Here is a 19,300-nt window from a genome sequence, read left to right as displayed (position 1 = left end):
CTGCTTATTTACAGCCTACATCTTTACACAGTGCAGTGGAAAACACGACTTTGTCCATTTGTAATGCTTTAAAAAAACCGATAGGAGGCGCAAAAACTCCACGAAGATGATGGGGAGCAGCCTTTATTTTGAAAGTCACGCTAGCTGGACGCCGGCTGCCGCCTGAGTCCTTCAGTTGGCGGAGCTGAGGTCACCGGAGGACCGGGTGAAGCAGCGGGGAACTCCGTGGAGGAAACTTCAAAATGTACCGGTGATATCATTCATACTTCTTGTCTGTCGTGTTCAGGTAGAATATAGACGCCCGGACTGACGGGTTTACTTGTAAGACTGTTTGATTGAAGCCGCTTGAACAAGTCGTGCTAATGCTGTTAGCAGCTGTTAGCTAGGTTAGCCATTAGCTTTACAGACAGGCCAGATGAGGATTTTAATTTTTTTTAATCATGTAATAAAATAAATAAATGACCAAATTGACAGTTTGATTAAGAGCTGTGATATTGCTTTTGGTCACATCAGTGTCTTTGTCTCGGAAAATAGCTCGGGAAGTTAGTTAAACTTTGCCAACTAATTGATTTTGAAGTTTTGTAATTAATCGTTTCCATCAATAATGAGACAAAAGAGTGAAATGGGAACTATTGTTTTACTGTTTCTTATGTTCAGGTTTCAGAAATAGGACGATTTACTGCTTGTTACTGTCATATATCAAAGTAAACTGAATATCTGTATAAGTCTGATGTAGATACTTCACACATCAATTAACTCACTTCATCTTTTCTCTAATTTACATGTTCAGGCATGTGTACAATGTCGGTTGAGGTCTTAAATGTCATCATGCCTCTCATGTGCATGATTTTCTATAGATCAGTTCTTTCATGTTAGTTTTTATGTAGAGGTTTAGTATTTAATGCATGTGGTTGATTAGCCCTACTCTGCTCCAGTAAGGCAGATACTGCTTCGTGAACATACTGTATGTCTGAGGCTTTATGAAATAATGTTATTATATCCCCTCTTGAGCCTCCAAGGTTAAATCCTTGCATGTCCCTCACTCTTGCAGGTACAGCCAAATAGTGATGAGGATAAGAGAGCTGCCAAGTCATGGATAGACTGCCAAAATGACACATGAGACCCTCAAAAGTTCCCAGCTGTCTATCAAGGCTGCTGCCCTGCGCATGGTCGACCTACCTCTGGTCGTCTACGGTTCTTTGGCACAGGTGAGGGTGTGTTAATTGTGGTGAGACTTTGTCAACAACAGCCCTCTTGCAGGAAGACCTTATGGGGTCTAAACTATAACCCCTCACCCAAATACTCAGACCTGCTCATTGAAACTCTAGAGTACTATTAATAGTCTCAAATTAGCCGGCTTACGTTTAACCTGCTTTGTCACACGAGATGTTCCTTTTTTTGTCTTTGTGAAGCTGAGTGAGTTGTATGAACGTCTGATGTGATTGAACTTGGCGCAGCTCCATTCATAGTGTAAAGCCAATTAGATGTGCCTGTGGCTGTGTCTGTTTACACATAAAGTTGTGCAGCGCACTTTTGCCGCAGTGGAACTTGATAGTTGATAAGATATTTGAAGAATACCTGTGATTCTGTTTGTATATTTTGCCAAGGTCGACTCATATTGAAGTGTAACAGGATAATGCTGAGCGTTTATGAGACTAGAGTCACGTAGCAGATCTGATATCATTAAGAATCTGGTGCGGCTGTGTCTGCTGTGTGGTGGTAGCAGGAACAGACACAGCATGGAAACACTACAGACCTGTAGCACCATTTACCCTCAGTAGCTTTTCAAAAAAGTCAGCATTATGGCTTTTATGATTGTTTATGTATCTTGATTTGTTGGAAAAGTGCAGTGGCTGTGTCTGTAGTCTCTTTATCACTCTGTGTTTCCATTGATTGACCATTTGGAGCTACATCTGACAGACTGGAAGCTGACTTTCAGTGCTGCTTGTTACATCACCAGCCTCCTGCTGTATTTTGAGTTGTCTGTCCTCAGTTTAACTCTGATCAGGCAGGGAATTTATTCTTTTGAGTATTAACGCATATCCTTTTATTATTTGATATGATTACTGTAAATTGGAGGCATTATAAATTTCAAAGGTAAACAAAACATTAGAACATATAGGTTCAAATCTCTGGCCTCAGTTCCCAGTATTAACTACTACTACTACTGCTTCTACTACTGTTTAGTGAATTAACCTTTTACATAAAACTTTTCCTCCTTTTACTTGTGCTCCAGGTGAGCGTCAGCACAGGCACCAAGAAGCTGGTGGCTGCCACTGCCTTTGGCGCCGCATCGCTCCTCTTCCTTGCACGGCACTTCCAGAGGAGGAAGGGCAGAAAGAAGGCTCTTGCACCTCAATGGGAGCAGACTGGTTTTGAGTTTTTCTCCCCAGCCTCAGCAGAGAATGGTAAGACTTTCTGACACCGTGGCGTTTTTCTTTTTACCCTCAACCAGCAGCTCACTGTCCCTGTGATCTTCTTTTAATGTGTTAGCCGAGCTGCGAGTGTGTGATGTAATCAGACGGACACGTTAGGCTGCTCCTGTTTAACCGTGAACTGCAAACAGCAGGCTCCAGATAAATGCTTTACCTCATTTAATCTCACTTAGGAAGATTAGAGTCCTAAACAGAAATGAATAGAAATATAGGATTAGATGGAGTCAAATGAGCAGCTGGTCTATTTAAAATATTGATTTACAGTGATTTGCTTTAAATATGGACAGCGGTTATACAAGTTTAAACAGTGTTTGATGGGATTTTTGCAAAGTCGGTTTAGTTTCTGTATATTAGCATTAGTTTTTCTATCCCCTGGTAGTGGATTATTATTTTCTGGTGCAATAAACTTGTTCTAATGCTCAGACTGTGGTAATTAAACATGGACTTAATTAAAGAACGACAAAGGTAGCTAAAAATCACTGTTCACCAAAGATTAAATTTCACCTGATACCTGACTGTGCAATAACTTTGTGAGACTAATTTCTAGTGTTGATTTTTGCCTTTTCTCAGACTTGGTCCTCGTTTTAAACTGTACATTCTGATTATTCAGAAATCAAAGCATTTCCCCATAAACTGTGTATGAATTTAGATTTTAAAAAAGTAGATTATATTTAAAACTGAAATTAAATTATAGACTGCTAATCCTGGTGCATGCTGTTTTAATCTTTCTCTTAAATCTTATGTCTAATCTCCCATTTTCTGTGTAGATAACACCAGTCAGAACATCACCCTTTCACTCAGCTCAAAGAATGGCTACTCATCTGGTCTGGTCCTCACTACAGGAGACTACAGAAAACTGTCCGGGTCTCTTCGGAGCCTGGCCTCGGTAAGACAAGGGGACAGTTTTGTTGGAAAGAGTTTTGAAGGGGCTGACCTACATTGTATTTGTACGAAGATGCTCCTGCCTCTGCCTCAGCTGTGTCCTTTTGTTGGCTTTGCAGGTAAAAAGCATGAACTCGTCCAGCAGCAGCACCTGTGCAAATGAATCCACCTGTTGGGACAGAGTGGGGGACGCTGACATCTGCAGTGTTGTTAGCTTACCCGTCACTACACCTGAGAACCTGTACCTTATGGGTAAATACTGTTGCACAATATTTCCCCAAGGGGATCAATAAAGTATACATTACAATACGTTACTTTACTGTGTTTGCGGTGATGATGGGTAATAAGTAGTTTTACAAAGTAGCTTTGAGTTATTGATTGTTTTGGAGGATCTAGAGTTTATGTTTGTGTGTTTGCAGGTATGGATTTATTCGAGGAGGCGCTCCGACGGTGGGAGGAGGCACTGACGTTCAGGAGCAGGCAGGGTGAGGACAACGTGAGCTGTGCCTCTGTGAAAACAGGAGCTGGAGATGCTATTGCTGAACAGAGTACTGAGGTGAATACACAGAAATACACCTAAAAGTATAAAAGCTTTTTGAACTGGATGTACTTTTAAGGCATTTTATTATTTACCTATAAATTACTATTTCTACTACTAAATAAAATAAGATGCACAGCATCCTCTTCAGCCTGAGACTGAAGGATTGATGTATTGATTCAAGTTGTTCCAACATCTTCTGTCTGTGTACTCTTATTTTACACCAGAGGAATGCTGAGAGGAGTCGATAGCTCACAAACAGAACTGCAGTGCAGTATAAATACTCAGAACTTCTACGAATAACAAGGTCTTGTTGACAGCCCACCAGTGTTGGAGTTTGGATTGTGTAACAAGCTAACTCATTGGCTCTGTAACCTGGTTGAAAGGTTTTTGGCTTAGTGCGGGTCAAATAGTTAAGCCTGAGCACCCAGACATCCAGTCTGCTACTCAGTCTTCTGTCAAGGATTTTCCCTACTCAGCCGTGTCTTTTTAGAAAGCTTGTTAAAAATTAGGTCACAGGGAAAGGGTTTAATTAAAACTTTCTAAATGGTCTCTCTTGTATCGTGTCCAGTGTCAGTTTAATGATTTCTGCAGTAATCACCAGTGTAACTGCCCACATTATTACGCGCATACTTCTAAGTACACCTCAATTCAGTTAGTGCGGTACTTCATTGCTCACATGCTGGAAAATAGTTTGCAGCATCACCACAAAATGATAAAATCCACAAAAATGAGGACAAAGGGCAGAGAACGTGATTTAAAATGCATAAAAACTCTAACAGTAAGTAAATAAAAATGAGTTATTTACCTGAGGAGGTATATCACCAGAATGACCAGTACACAAATGTTCAGTGTTTATTAATTATCCAGTAATCTAAACAGTTTCTTGTTGTTGTCTTTGTTTAAAACACTGTTTCTGTCTGTTATCACGCTCATGTTAATGTAAAACATTAGGACTCCTCTCTCTAGTCCATATTCCCGCAGTTTAAACCTCGATTATTTGTGTTTAGGATGTCATCAGTGCCGAGTTCATCCACAGGCTGAAGTTGCTGCTGCAGAGGGCTTACCGCCTTCAGGAGGAGTTTGAGGGAGTGTTGGGAATGTCAGAGCCCTCAACCCACAGCAGCTGTCAGGGTGAGTCAGTATTATATAATCTTTCATGACCACCTCATAAAAATATACTCAACTATAGAGGAAAATATTAATCCACCAAATATCATTGTGCGTTCAGCTCTGTAAATAAACTGCTGAAGCTACAGTGAACAAACATCTTTCTTTACAGATAAAGTGGCAGACATTTTGGCCAGAGAGGAGCCGGATGACGCCTGTCTGAGAGACAGCATCAGTATCGCCTCCACTGACTCCTTTGTTTCTGCTGCTGAGGTGAGAGGAGCATCGAAGCTCATATTGGACATATTTAGAATTTACCAAACAATATGCAGAATGCTCAGGTATCATCTTTTGTAAAAGAAATTTACCTAGCAGTCTAGATTCTTAGGTACAGTTGACAAATACAGTGTCTATTCACACATTTTCCATGTTTCTAAGAATTTGGAGTTTATTCACTGCTGTTGATTTAAAAATAATCACTTTTAACAAACTGTATGAGATATTGTTGATAGACTATTACTAACAATAAGATAGAAAGTGTAATAAAGGAGGTGCTTCATAAACACATGAACACCCACAGGTGAAACAGAAACAAGCAAACGTGATCTCAACCTGAAGCGCTAAATGAGCGACAGGCTCCCAGCGGGAGTTTGAGTCCTGTTAGTCCTTAGATCTTCCTGTAGGGTCACTGCCCGCTGTTTTCCTGTGCAGCTTATTTCCTTTACTCATTAAATCACTGTGGGGGCTCGAGCTGTGCAGCCGGTGCTACTGGGACACTTGATCGTCAAAGTACACAAATAAACTGGTTGTTAGGGATTACTGATTTGTTTACTGAAGCCACAGGCTGAATTCCTCATAATGAAATATTCAGAGACGACCTGAATATCTCCACTGGAATCAGGTGTTAACGTGTATTTAATGTAAGTAGCTGTTAAAAATTAGATGCAACATGAAATGTAAATGTATCTTTAAAATGTGTAGGAGCTTAAGAAGATTCAACCCCAACAGTAAGTTTATGTTAAAGACCTCAGCTGTAAAACTGAGTCACTCTCTAAAAATAGACCTAAACATGCCTCAGTGTACAACGTGCAGTTCACTTTTACTCTGCAGCTCTTTACAATAGAACCCCCACTGTATGGTATCGTGTGCTGTTTAAAACTGTACGCTACAAAATACAGTAAAATACACACGTGAAGAAGTAACACAGGCCTTGGACTTTATTAGTTCAATTAGAATACAATTTCTTTTTATTTTCTGAACCAGTGTTCAATAATCATAGTGGTTCTGTGCATAAGGAGCAGTTTTAGTGTTGTTCTAGTGGAAAAGTCTCATTTTGGAGACTGCAGTTCATTTTCCAACCCTCTCTTTAACAGGAAGTGGTTCAAAGTGACATTATTTAGTACATAATGATTTTTTTTTTCCTCTTTTCTGTCTGTGTGTGTGTGTGTGTCAGCTGTCAGAGCACAGAGAGCTGAGGAGCGTCCTCGCTGTGGGACATCACCCTTTCTACGAGGAGGCGCTTCAGATGGCCGAGGAGGGGGCGATCTCCTGCAGGGTGCTGCGGTAAATGCACTAATGAGTGTAACCTGCGTAACTTCCATCCCTTTAACTTGTGTTGTGTGCAGACATTTTAATCTGATGTTTGTCGTGATCTGATCGTCAGGACTGAGATGCTGGACTGTCTCGGGGACCTAGACTTCTTGGCCAAGTTGCACTGTGTGCGGCAAGCATGTCAGGTACCGACAGTACATTTTAATAACATGGTTCCTACTGGTGAAAATTGTGAAACTTAAAAAGTCAAAAGGCATTTGATAATTAAATCATTTATATATAGCTAATCTAAAGCAATAACTAAATTCACTGAATTGTGTTTTTACCACTGAAGCACTCATATACATATTTTGTCCTCAGCTCATTTTGTGCGAGAGGACGACTCGGCTGTTTCTGGCTGACACTGGAAAGAAAATACTGTCTTCTATTATAGTTAAAGCACAAAAGGTGAGATTAAAGCCACAACTCACAAAATGAGATGAGACGTCTTCGCTGAGGTTTTCTGCCTCCTAACCTGCCAATTATCATTTGGTTATCAGAGCCCAAAGAGATTCGAGGAAGTGTTTGAAGAGATGATTTCCTTCCTGGAGCACACGGAGCACTGGGAAAACACAGAGGTGGAGCTCGCCACACGAGGAGTAAGAGAGAAACTTACATTATGTCTTACTTGTTTCTGGATCACAAATGGTACAGCAGGAATGGACTTTTTCTTCTCTTAATTTATTTTAAATAATTTATCTGCGCCAGGTGAAGCACTTGAACTTCTACGACATAGTGCTGGACTTCATCCTGATGGATTCGTTTGAGGACCTGGAGAATCCACCGATCTCCATCCAGAATGTGATCAACAACCGCTGGCTCAACAGCTCCTTCAAGGAAACGGTGAGTAAAGAATTAAAATATTAAGAGTTGAAGAGTCTCTTTTAGGGATGGGCGGTGATTTTTTTTTTTGTTTTGTTTTTAACAGTGTTTAATCTTCATGTATGTTGCAGGCGGTGGCATCAAGCTGTTGGTCAGTGCTGAAGCAGAAGAGACAGCACATGAAGGTACAAGTCCACCAGCTCCCAATCGCTGCTTTACCTCCAACAGTATATGACACAACTTAGGCGGAGTAATTAGGGCTGGAAACAGTTTAATTAAAAACGCTTCCACTCTTCATCTCAGGTACACAACGGCTTCATCGCTCATTTCTACGCTGTGTGCGAACAGATCAGCCCTGTCCTGGCCTGGGGCTTCCTGGGCCCCAAAAGTTCCCTGCACGACTTCTGCTGCTTCTTCAAGGTCGGTCTCGGCACCAGAAGCAACATCTGGAACAAAATCCAACTAAATATTAGAGTGTAGCTGTTGTAAAGCTGAAAACCTCATGTTCACGTCATTTTTTTTTTTTCACTCTTTCTTCCAGGACCAGGTTCTGTACTTTCTGAAGGACATTTTCGACCTGGATAAGGTGCGCTACTCCTCGGTGGAGACTCTGGCAGAAGACATGCTCCACCTGCTGCACCGCCGCTCTGAGCTGCTGCTGGCCTACCTGGGAGCAGACTCGCTGCGGCACCTCAACAGCTGCAGCTCCCCACAGGTGCAGCTGGTTCCCAGCGGTCTGCTGGAGGCGCGAGTACAATGAGAGCTGGGAATAAGTCAGTCCCAGCTCATCAAACACTACGCACATGGAAATCTCTGGAGTTCACACCAGCTGCTGGACCAAAGAAAACTCTCCCTAGGTGTCAATGTGTCTTTTATCTTTGTGATGCACACGTTAGATCACAGCTAAAAATCTCCCATCCTGTCGTGCGCTCTCATTTCTCTGTATGAGGAGCCATAAACTGTACCAACCGTTTGCCTTCACACGTATTTGCGGCCTCTAATGTGCCGTGGCAGTGCGCATTTATTTTAAACCATCAGAGCAATAATATTTGTAATTTAAACGTGGTGTTTGCCTGGCACTGATACTCACGCAGTAGATGTATTGTGTAAATTAAGGTATATTTCCTGCCATTAGGAGCCATTTGTGAGAAGGAAATGTATTTTACATATTTATTTTCTTATAAAGCTTAAGTATCGCAGGTCAGTGTTAATGAATTAAATTCATTATGTATTAAAACATACTGAACATCAACTATTCAGAACCATTAAATGTACTTTGTGTTTTTGTTAAAGCACTTTGCTCGAGGCAATCGCTGAACTAAGGGGCGCTGTTTGTAAATGTGCCGACTGCTGTCGTTCTAAATGTTGATGGCTTAGACTTTCTCGTCATTAAATTTAGTTATTTTCTGACACCAAGATACAGAAACCTTGATGCAAATTCAAACAAATCCCATCAGCTACAGTTATACATCACTGCTGCGTTCAATTTTTTCATGACAAGAAGCCTAATTAATAAATCCATGTGCATATTCAAGCCTTGTTTATAACAGTCTGAAAATATTTTTCATAACGAGAGGAAGTATATGCACCTTTTAATCAGCCACAGAACGTGCCACAGATTTGAGTGACAGTCACTGCAGGACTAAATGTGTTGATAAAATGTGAATTCCAAAATACTTAGAAATATTTGAGGGGTGAGGGTGAGAGAGTTTCTCTTCCTTCTTATTCACTCATCACTGTGTGCAGAAATTAAATGAGGCTGCAGCAGACAAATCAAGTTTTTTTTTTGTGTCCAACATGTGGTTCAATTTCTGAATTTAAATTAAATAAACTGAACCCCATTGAACAAGTTAAAATAAATTTCAAGTACTGATGTGGTTTTTAATACAACTTTATTAATGAACATGGCCACATTTCAAAGATCAAAACAGTTAATTTAAGAAACAAAAACCAATAGATTTGATAATATACACAGCACATGAAACCTTTTTACCTCTAAGGCATGCTCCTTGTTTTATCTTCTACACCCCCTCGAACTCTGTGTTGGAACACTGAGCATCTCACATGTACAGATTGAACAATGCGACTAACTACAGAAAATGTGATTTAAAGTGATAACCCCAAAGTTATTACCAAGAAAACAGTGCATATGTCATTCAAAGTACATCTCTTCCTGTCCTCGTCCAACTTTCTAAAGCACATTCCTGTTCAGGTTATTGATGAGTCAACCAAGCGATAAACAGAAACCATCAGACAACTCTAATTACACTATGGCATGGTTAAAAAAAAAGAATTAAGGAAATCCGAGCTGAAAACATCTGACCAACACTTTGTGCAATCACAGAATTTCAATTTCATTGCGTTGCTTTTTTTTTGTCTTTTACCTTATCACTGGAGCTCTTGAACGGTCTACGTTCAGCAGTGGGACTGACTCAAAGGATTCCTCCTTTTGGGGACAAACTACGACAGGGCCTGACTCTACGACCTAAGCTTGCAGCATCCTCCAACACTGTGAGCGAGAAGTGAAGGCAGCAGCATTTCAATAAAAGATTTGCACTGCACTTGAGGGCAGATTCACACCACGACACAAACAATATCAAAGAATCATGTATTTCAATGTATTTGACCTATCAGGTGGGCACAGTGCTAACTTCTGGCAACAGGTTTGCATGGCATGCAGTTTGTTAAACCAGTCTATAGCATCGATACACAATCACTGTCAGACTTACCAGGGTGCAAAGAAAAGGCTATTATCAAACATTAAGCACATTACATTTCCTCAGTGAACCTACACAACAACGTTTTCTGGGTAAAGTCACTTTTTGAGAAGTCAAACGTCATGTAACAGGTCATATCATGCAGTTCATTCATGAAAGCAGATCTTAAGAAGGGCTGTTCATACTTAAAATATATCCTCGACATTTCTGTACGGCTGAGCATGAATGCATTGAGGCATGTTAACACAGGTAAGCAGTTCTTTGCATTTATGTCATGTCACTGGACAAAAACACTGGTTTCCTTAGATTTCGCTTACCTGTGTTACTGCAGCAGAACCTAAGGTGCAAGGTCTGGGAGGACACTGCAAAGATCAGATATATTGCACTGTTTGCCGTCAGTGAACAATGCAGTCAAAGATTGTTTTGACCTTTAAATTAAAAAGCCTTTCACAACAGTGCTCATCAGAAAATGTCATAATACTGGACTAGTCAGAAGCACTTCCACTACCATCATTCCATGCTCATATAGGACATTGAAGAAATTATCAGCAGAAACCTAAGCATGCTACACTGGACTTATGAATGTTTTCTAAGCAGTATGTTGCAGTAAATGGCATTTATAAACATAACTGTGTCAACTACACAATGGCACTTTGCAAGGTCGGATTTTCAAAACGCATGAAATAAAAATAAAAGAACCAACATGGACATCCTTACAATTCAGTTCCTACCAGCAGTGAAACAGTGCTGACATTCAAACTCTCAGTTCCGAAATCCAACTGGCACTGAAATGCTACCTACACAGACAGTCTAGAACAATCTACAGAGAATCAACATACTGTGAAGAGTAAGCAGTCAGGAGTCACACAGGGGAAATGAGTCTCAGAAACATGTGGTACAAGAATCACCAAAGACTAAAGTACTGAAGCCTCTCCTCAGAACATTTCATACTTACCCAAGAGAAGGGGGAAATGACAATATCTGACAAAAATACTACATTGCTTGCAGTTTATGAAAGCATCAAAAAAAGGCGAGTATCTCTCAAAGTGAATCAGTTTTGTACTTACATTACAGGAGGGCTCAACTGATGGATGAAGGCTGCTTAGCCACCTCCGACCCTACAACATCTATGTTCTTATATTGGATAAACACTAACAGAACGGGCACAGCAAAAAATGATTTTGCAATGTTTTTATATTAAAAAAACATTCTTTAAAAAAACAAATTTATACATCAGTTAGTTCACAATTGGAAACGGGCAAGACAAACTTTGCAATGCATCTTGATACAGTGGCAATTTATCTTACTGTCCTGGAAAAAGAACAGCACAAAAAAATATGTGTAACACTAAAAATATGCAACATTTCTTGCAACCACATTTTCTGAGGAACATGTTAAGAAAAAAATACTTGCTTACCGCTTTTCTAAACTTGCCTGTGGAGGAGGAAGTGTCTAATCAGGGCAAAATACAATGCATACTACCTCAACAATGTCAGCAAACCAGGCAGAAATGTAAAAACACAGTGCCGCAGCAACGCAGTTAATGCATGAGTAACGATACAAGGATACCTGTCAACAAACATCTGTCTACAACTAGAGTCAGCAGTGTCAAGAAACAGGTGTAAATAATAAAAAAGGGCCTATCAACAGGAGGACGTTTGTTGGTCTGAACCGCTCAGGATCATAGCACGCGTATAATGTATCTAGGAGCCTTATCGATAGTTGGAGAGAGACAGGACAGCACAACTTTGAGTCAACCATTTTGGACAATTAACCCAACACATGGCTTGCATTTCAAACTTCACCCTCCCCCAGGTTAAAAACAAAAAAACAATACAGAAACTCCACCCTTCATCCTCATCAGACCACCCCAACTTACCAACACAGGAGGTTTCAGTTTGTTTTATTGCAAAAACACAACAGGCAATAGCATTTTAAAACTGAGATGATTTACATGGTAATGTCTACAGTTTAATAAACATGAGTTCTAACCACATTTAATGTAGATACAGGGCTGGAATGACCATATGTATAATTGCCTCACTAAAAACAAAGCATTTACAAGAAAAAGAAAAACAACAACAAAAAGAAAAAGAAAGGACGTGTTCGCCGGGAAATCTGCCATCTATGTGAAACACTTTCAAACCAAGGAAATTTAAGATCTTCATCAAGGCGTCTGCATCCAAACATTTAACAAAGGATTTTGTTTTCGACAATGTAGCATTTACTTTATGTCCACGTCACATTACTGGCCCTGTGCAGAAGAAATACATAGAAGATACATTGCATGTTAACAGCGGAAACAGTGGACTCAGCTTCCCAAAATAAAAAGCTAAAACCTGTGCAGGGAGGAAAAGTGTTTTTGGTTAAGTTTGTGAAGCAGCTGCAGCCACCAGAGCCCTGTAAAAACCTGAGGAAGGAAGGGGGTTATGGTACAAAACAACTGGCTATAAGTGAATGTGCAGGGCAGATTCTGAGCACGAGTGTACCTGAGGGGCTTGTGGTGCTGCACCCATCGCCTGAGGGTTTGCCGTGCCGTAGTAAGCGGCCTGCTGCCGGTAGTACTCCGCCCAGGCAGCGCTGTAGTCCGGCTGTCCTCCAGGCTGGGAGGCTGCTGCTGCTGCCGCTGCGGTGGCCTGAGGAGCTGCTTGACCTGGAACAAAACCAAGAGAAACCGGTTTGAACAGCTACAATATCAAGCACACAGAGGTTCAAAAAGCTGGGAGAGCAATGGCCAAAAAGAAAAAAAAAAAAGTTCTGGTCCAACACTGATTTTTATCTTCAAGTTATAGTTCAAGTTGTCAAGTTGAAAGTGGTTTTCAATATACAAGATTTTCTTTCTCCAGCAACTCCAACGCTGCTTCTCTACTGACATAGATCCAAGTCAAATAATATATATCCTGCTGCATAACTATTGAAGTTAAATGTTTCATTGCCCGGTAACCTAAACAAGAACTAGGGCCTTGAAACACATGACTGTTTTACTGACCTTTCCATCATTTTATATTTTGACATTTTGCTACTGACAAAACAACTGGCAGATGAATCCATGCAGCCACAATCGAGCAAAATTTGTAAGAAGGGGAACGAACCCACCGCCCACCTCTCTGGGTGGCGGGTCAGAAACCTTTTGGCTTTCTCTCGGGCAGCTGGAAGAACAGCAACTCTACTACAGAGAGCTGCTGAAGAAACGCAGCCACCCTTATTATCATTCATCTCCAGGATTAAAAAAATATATATATTTATGATTTACAGACCTTGTTAATTAATAAGTGTATATATCATTCTCCCTTCAATGTTAAAGTACAAAAACTACAGGTGGTAAGGACTAGAAATATAAATAAAAAGGTAAAGTACTGACCTTGTTTCTTGTAGTACTCCTCCCAGGCTTTCGTGTAGTCCTGAGGTTGTTGACTCTGTTGACCTGCAAAGAGAAGCAGAAAATGCAACCGGGTGTCAAATGAGAAAAAAACCAAACAAAATAACATACATCCTACATTTTTTAATACCCATGAGCCACAAATCAAACATGAGGCATCATTTAACCCTACAAACCTTCAGTAGCAGTAACACATTCATAAAGACATTGCAAATACTGACATCACTTTAAATAAAGCCCTAACATAGTCTAGAATATAAGCTACTCTAAGCTCATAAAAGGTGGTTCTGTGTCGACAGCTTAGTCCTGTAAACACTCATGTGTGCAGTCTAAACAGCACAGGCGTCAAATGTTAAACCAAGTGGATGCACTGAAAATGCTCTATAGTGTGCCAGTGGTACTGACAAATACCCAGACCTGAAAAAGAAGTTGACTGAATGCCCAGTGGCTGTTTAGACTGTGATGTGTTAATAGGTGTACACTGAAGCTACGTTCGTATACCCATTTTCTTGTAATATTCCTCCCAGGCCTTGGTGTAATCTGCCTGTCCACTTTGACCTGCAGCCTGTGGGTCACCTGTTAAAAAAAACGGTACTTGTAATTAGTGAATCATTCTCAGCAGTTTCTCCTCCACCTGCCTGGACCCGACTGTCAGCCTAGGGATAGTGGAAGAAAACTATCCTGTCCCTGGAGTGATAGCAAGAGGTTTTTCTTTTTAAAAGTGTTCTGCAAAAGCAAAGTTCTTTTAAGGTGAAACCAAGTCAACATGTCTGCTGTTAGCGACATGAGCACAGGACACTACTAAGGTAAAGCTAGTAAAGCTACGCTGTGCTACACTTCACTAAAACACTTTCTGCTTCTTGTTCTAGAAGCACTGGCGCCTGCCTATTTGAGAAACACTGCAGTTACCTTGGCCGTTGGTTTGAGTCGTGCCAGGAGCTCCACTGGTCGGGGTCATGGGAGCCTGAGGCTGCTGGCCATACTGAGCATAGTAGGCTGCCCACGCTGCTGCATTGGCATCAGCTGCTGCTTTATCTGCACAAAACAGGTTACAACACAGAGCCTTAGATTAAAGCCAGTTTGTAATTGTTATTTTAAAAACAACTGCACACTTGTGACAGCTATCACACTAGCAGCTAGCAGATACTCACTTGGATCAGGTTGTCCCTGTTGCCAGTGTTGGTAGCCATTGCCCCAACCCTGAGGCTGGTAAGGTGCAGGAGGACCACTGATGAGAGACAAATAAAATATCCATAAATTATTTACTCACCTGTGTGACGGGAGAAGGGAGAAACACAAGACTAACTGCACTCACTGTGGTCCAGGAGGTCCCTGGTTGTATGGTCCAGGGTTGTACGGACCCATAGGAGCACCAGGGGGTCCAGGAGGTCCGGGAGGACCATGTGGGCCTGGACCTCCATGTGGACCAGGAGGGCCGTGTGGACCACCCACAGGAGTGACTGGTCCCTGATAAGAGCACAAATAGATCCAGATCAGTAAACAAGCATAGAAAAGACAAATGTCTTCACAGGGATATTATAGTAAAACCTTCAGTGTCTCACCCCAATTTTCTCCTCCACCAGCTGCCGAGCATAGTCGATCTGTTGAGGAGAGCCCCTGACTGTGAACATTTTGAGGTTAGGATCAGCATTAGGTGGAGGATTCCTCTGTAGCTCGATTCGCGCTCCTGATTGCTGGCTGATGCCCTTGATTGTCTCACCACCTGTAAAGTTCCAAAATTCATGATGTGTCTCTCACTTGACAAATAATGTATCACTTAATGTAACAAAATATGGTTAATAGTGACAATTACAAGTACATTTCAGACTATCAGCTCCATTTTCAGTAGCATTTAACTATATAGTATATTTCTGAACATAAAGGAGGAGCCACTTGCCTTTCCCAATAATGAGGCCGGTCTTCATAGTAGGGACGGTGAAGGTAAACTCCTGCAGGCCTCCAGGGGGGCCCATGTTCCAGTTGCCCTGCCCACGACCACGTCCTCTGCCACCTCCGTGTCCTGGGGGTCCTCCAGCTTGGACACTCCTTAACAGGTCAGATATGATTTCTGCTGCATGCTGAGCCTGGTCAGGGGGACCCATAATCTGTGCTATCCTGTCTGGTGTGCTGCCATCATCTAGAGAAGCAAAACTGGGCAATTAGAGACTATGAAAGTATTTTGTGCTGAAACTTAAACGCTATTGTCTTGTAATTAAAACCCAACAACATTATACTCTACTGCAAAGTCTCTGTATGTGTTCAGGTCTCAGATAAGTTTAGGGTTAGGGTTATACATCAGCTCTTCAGCGTGGTGCATGAGTTTTCATCATAGACCATACACATCTAAATGACTTGACTTCTGCAGTTTTAGATATTTTTAAGACTAAGCAGAGCAATCACTCACCTGGTTTAAACTGGATCCTGACACCTGTGTCATTCTGTATTTTCTTGATCATCTCTCCATTTCTGCCAATGACTATTCCTACTGCAAACCGGGGGACGGGAACCTGAGCGACAAGAGACAAACTTAAGACACTGCTTGAAGCCAAGTCCAAGCCTAGTGTATAGTGTAGATGAAACAAATACTCACATCTAAGCTATCTCCTCCTCCAATTCGTGAACCATACTCGCCCCTCTGCTCCCTGAAGCCTTGATCTCTGATCAGTTCCATCACCATCTCTTTAGCTTGCTGCAGAACATAAAAACATCTCATAGTTCAACTCAACAAATAAAAAAAAAAAAAAAAAAAAAAAGTAGTACATATCCAACTATATTAAAAAGCTACTACCCACAACTCTCACATGCAAGATGAAGAATTACACTACCCACCTGTACTTTAAAAGGTTCTCCTGAAATGCGAAGTGGTTTGTCTGCGCCTGTGTTTTGGGGTCCATCCTGGATCATGACCATCTTCACGCCAGCTCTTTCCTATAGGTTAAGAGTAAACACATACAGTATATGTGTACCCTTGTTTTATATAGCTCTCTAGTCCATACATTGCTTTACCCCCAGTTAATTTTTGTCCCTAAATATTATTGAACACTCACCTGAAGGCTTTTGATGGTTTCTCCTCCCTTCCCAATGACAAGGCCGGCTTTAGAGGCAGGGACCATGATCTCCTGGACAGTCATCCCCGGGCCATCGTTGTGGTGGAATGCTGGAGCAGGCCGTCCCTTCTCAACGATCTCTGTCAGAAGCCTCTTGGCAGTCCTAATAACAGAAAAGTTCTCCTCAATCTGGAATCCTCTGGAACCAACTTACTTTTTCCACATGGATGCTTTCAGTGGAAAAGAGATTGCTACTTACTGGATTGATTCTGGTGGACCTGTTAATGTCACCGACCTGTCTGGCATCCCTCCACTGTCTACAACAGAGGGAAAGAGCCGCTAGTACAGGTTACAACAGTATCTAAAAGTAACAATTAATACGTCAGAATCCCAAACCTACCAGGTGCAATCTGTATCTTACATCCAGACTCCTGCTGCAGACGTGATATTTGCTCGCCTCCTCTTCCAATAACTAAGGAGAAGAAGAAATAGTTAAAAAATACTCAATACTAAAATTTTAAATTATGTTTTCTACCACATAATCTTTAAATAAAAACTTACTGAATCCAACCATTCCATCTGGAACCTTAAATTCTTCTGATGCTGCCCTGAAAATTAACAGAATAAAATCAGCATAGATTACAAAACAATGTGACCAAGTGTAGAAGACAGACATTTCAATTCAGTTTGAGTATCTACCTTGGGGCACCACCCATTCCTCCCATTCCCGAAAACGCTGGCAAAAAGAAACATACACATTTTATGACAGTGCACCAAATGTCATGGTGATGTTATAAATAATAATGAAATATATAATGAGCTACAACTATTTTACCAGGTAACTTACCATCATTTGTAGCCACCTTCTTCGTCTCTGGTTGGTCTGTGACAACATGGCATAATAACTGTAAGTGTCTGTGTTCATACACACTATCACATGGTTTTAAATTCTGGGATAGCACAGTTTAAACAAATAGCTTATCAGCAGGACCTGTAACGCAGATGATTAAAAGCCTACAGAGTCTAGTGTACACTGAAACCAGTCATATTTGCTTAAACAAAAACTGGTTTTCTGTTCTCAGGTACATACTTTACATATTAAAGTTTAACAAAGTGAAAGCAAAACCAACAATAACGCCATCTGCTTAGACAGTGTGACTCAAAATCCCCAATCACAAAAAAACTGCGTTTTAATTTGTGAGGTGACTTTATGTGATCATTCCCAAAATATTTATACATTTTCACAGCTGGGCAGTGATTGGAAACAACAGCAAGAACAGGCATTGATAGTAATGTTAGAATCAAATCACATGCAGTTAAACATGCTGCAAAAAAAAGTTAAAAGCACAAAAATGAGACGCTCGCATGGTTGTTAGATGTTAGACTTAAAGATGAAAATGCACAAAACACAATAATTCTGTAGATTAAGTCTTGATAAATATAATTTAGTAGCTGCAAAAAAAACACAAGCACGGATTAACTATGAAGACTTGCATCGAATCGATTTGAGCCACTGACCGATATTCAGGTTAGGCATGGGAAAATACCCACCAGCGTCCTCCAGGGGCCTTTTCTGGCCTCCGTAGCCAAATTCATTTGTTGGAGGTGCCGCAACGCCATCACCGCCGATCTTCGCTGCAATCTGTAACAGAAAATTATAAGAAAACAACAATTTAAATGGACGATTTGCTGTTTACGTCGGTTTAAATATAGAGACGCGCTGAATGCGGCCTACACTTCGGGAAGTGGACCAACAAAGGAAAGCGAAACTTCCACTTAAGCTAAGTTAATAAATTCATACAAAACCACCAAACGCTAAGATTCACAATAAACGCTCATATATAACTAATGTTATATCTGTTTTCAGCTCGGATCGTTTGTTTTCGATGCGTTTTCGTCGTTCTGTGCCGTAACGTTAACGTTTGCCATCGTTGGCTAGCTTAGCATGTCCGCCTCGATGCTGCATGTTAACGGCAGAGAGAGCTGTGAAAACTCGCCTTTTACCGTCGAATTCGTGGTTATTTTTTTTAACTAAATGTGCTGCTAGTCTTCTCACCTGTCGTGCTCGCTGTAGAGCGTCTTTAAAAGCATCGTTCATTCCGCCACCGGCGTTAGAGGACGGGGGAGCCACGCTGCTGTAGTCGGCCATATCTGCTGCTCTTCTCCTGCTCGGCGCGACAAGATGGCGGGTTTCATTCACGGGAAGTCAGAGGAAGATCTCGCGATCAAATACGTACTATCGCGATAACGGACGACAGCGTTAGGAAATGATTTATAGATTTAATTAGATTTAATTAAAATTATATTATAAATGAGTTTATACAAAGTTGAGTCATTTACTTTTTTAAACAGAGGTAAATAAAAGCATTGAAGGTATCCAAATATTCTGACACTAGTTTAAATGTTTTACGCATCAAAATGACTTAAAATGCACCATTTTATAAAGAAAGAAATCTAAAACCATAATATGATCATTGTCCCAAAAGTTACATTTATTGGAGCTCACATAACTTCTCTCAAGTAAATCCAGTAATTAATAAATATATGATGGATGCAGATTTAAATTCCAATCCCTCTGTTGTTACTTACCACATTAAACTTAAAGATGTAATTATTTGTATTGTTTGAATTTTATGATAATATAAATGACAGGTGTCATTTTTACACCTGTTAAACATCTGTTTCCATCACAAGTCAAAATCTTTCATTTGTAATTTCACTTCAAGAAGATGAGCTGTAAAATGTGTATAAAAGTGTTGAGGTACATTGGTGATTATAAT

At 40.8% G+C, this 19,300-nt stretch overlaps 2 protein-coding genes across 7 annotated transcripts; one reads left to right on the top strand and one right to left on the bottom strand.

The window, feature by feature from the left end:
• Positions 1–140: 140 nt before the first annotated feature.
• miga1 (mitoguardin 1) lies at positions 141–8,911 on the top strand. Of its 2 annotated transcripts, none has more exons than XM_026375296.1 (16): positions 141–244; positions 1,052–1,208; positions 2,237–2,408; positions 3,203–3,321; positions 3,437–3,569; positions 3,737–3,873; positions 4,866–4,989; positions 5,138–5,238; positions 6,419–6,528; positions 6,629–6,701; positions 6,877–6,963; positions 7,056–7,154; positions 7,264–7,398; positions 7,509–7,562; positions 7,681–7,797; positions 7,919–8,911. In XM_026375296.1, the coding sequence occupies exons 2-16, from the start codon at positions 1,110–1,112 to the stop codon at positions 8,135–8,137; spliced, it is 1,779 nt and encodes a 592-aa protein (XP_026231081.1). In that variant the 5' UTR covers positions 141–244; positions 1,052–1,109; the 3' UTR covers positions 8,138–8,911. The 2 variants fall into 2 exon arrangements, with proteins under 2 accessions (XP_026231081.1, XP_026231082.1); XM_026375297.1 differs by having other exon boundaries at positions 146–250.
• A 341-nt stretch (positions 8,912–9,252) lies between these two features.
• fubp1 (far upstream element (FUSE) binding protein 1) lies at positions 9,253–18,727 on the bottom strand. 5 transcript variants are annotated; one of them, XM_026374176.2, is made up of 20 exons: positions 18,577–18,727; positions 18,039–18,162; positions 17,368–17,403; positions 17,220–17,256; positions 17,082–17,128; positions 16,921–16,992; positions 16,780–16,837; positions 16,521–16,683; positions 16,303–16,401; positions 16,064–16,162; positions 15,878–15,980; positions 15,371–15,610; positions 15,036–15,196; positions 14,789–14,940; positions 14,625–14,701; positions 14,383–14,508; positions 13,975–14,049; positions 13,456–13,518; positions 12,584–12,747; positions 9,253–12,348 (listed from the first exon to the last, which is right to left on the bottom strand). In XM_026374176.2, the coding sequence occupies exons 1-20, from the start codon at positions 18,667–18,669 to the stop codon at positions 12,340–12,342; spliced, it is 1,998 nt and encodes a 665-aa protein (XP_026229961.1). In that variant the 5' UTR covers positions 18,670–18,727; the 3' UTR covers positions 9,253–12,339. The 5 variants fall into 5 exon arrangements, with proteins under 5 accessions (XP_026229961.1, XP_026229959.1, XP_026229960.1 ...); XM_026374174.2 differs by having other exon boundaries at positions 9,253–12,747; XM_026374175.2 differs by having other exon boundaries at positions 9,253–12,747; positions 18,072–18,162.
• Between the last annotated feature and the right edge of the window lie 573 nt (positions 18,728–19,300).

This window comes from Anabas testudineus, chromosome 17 (assembly GCF_900324465.2).
Source record: "Anabas testudineus chromosome 17, fAnaTes1.2, whole genome shotgun sequence".
Lineage (NCBI taxonomy): Eukaryota > Metazoa > Chordata > Actinopteri > Anabantiformes > Anabantidae > Anabas > Anabas testudineus.
Note: the sequence above shows the minus strand (reverse complement) of the source record. Positions and strands in the feature narration are given on the sequence as shown.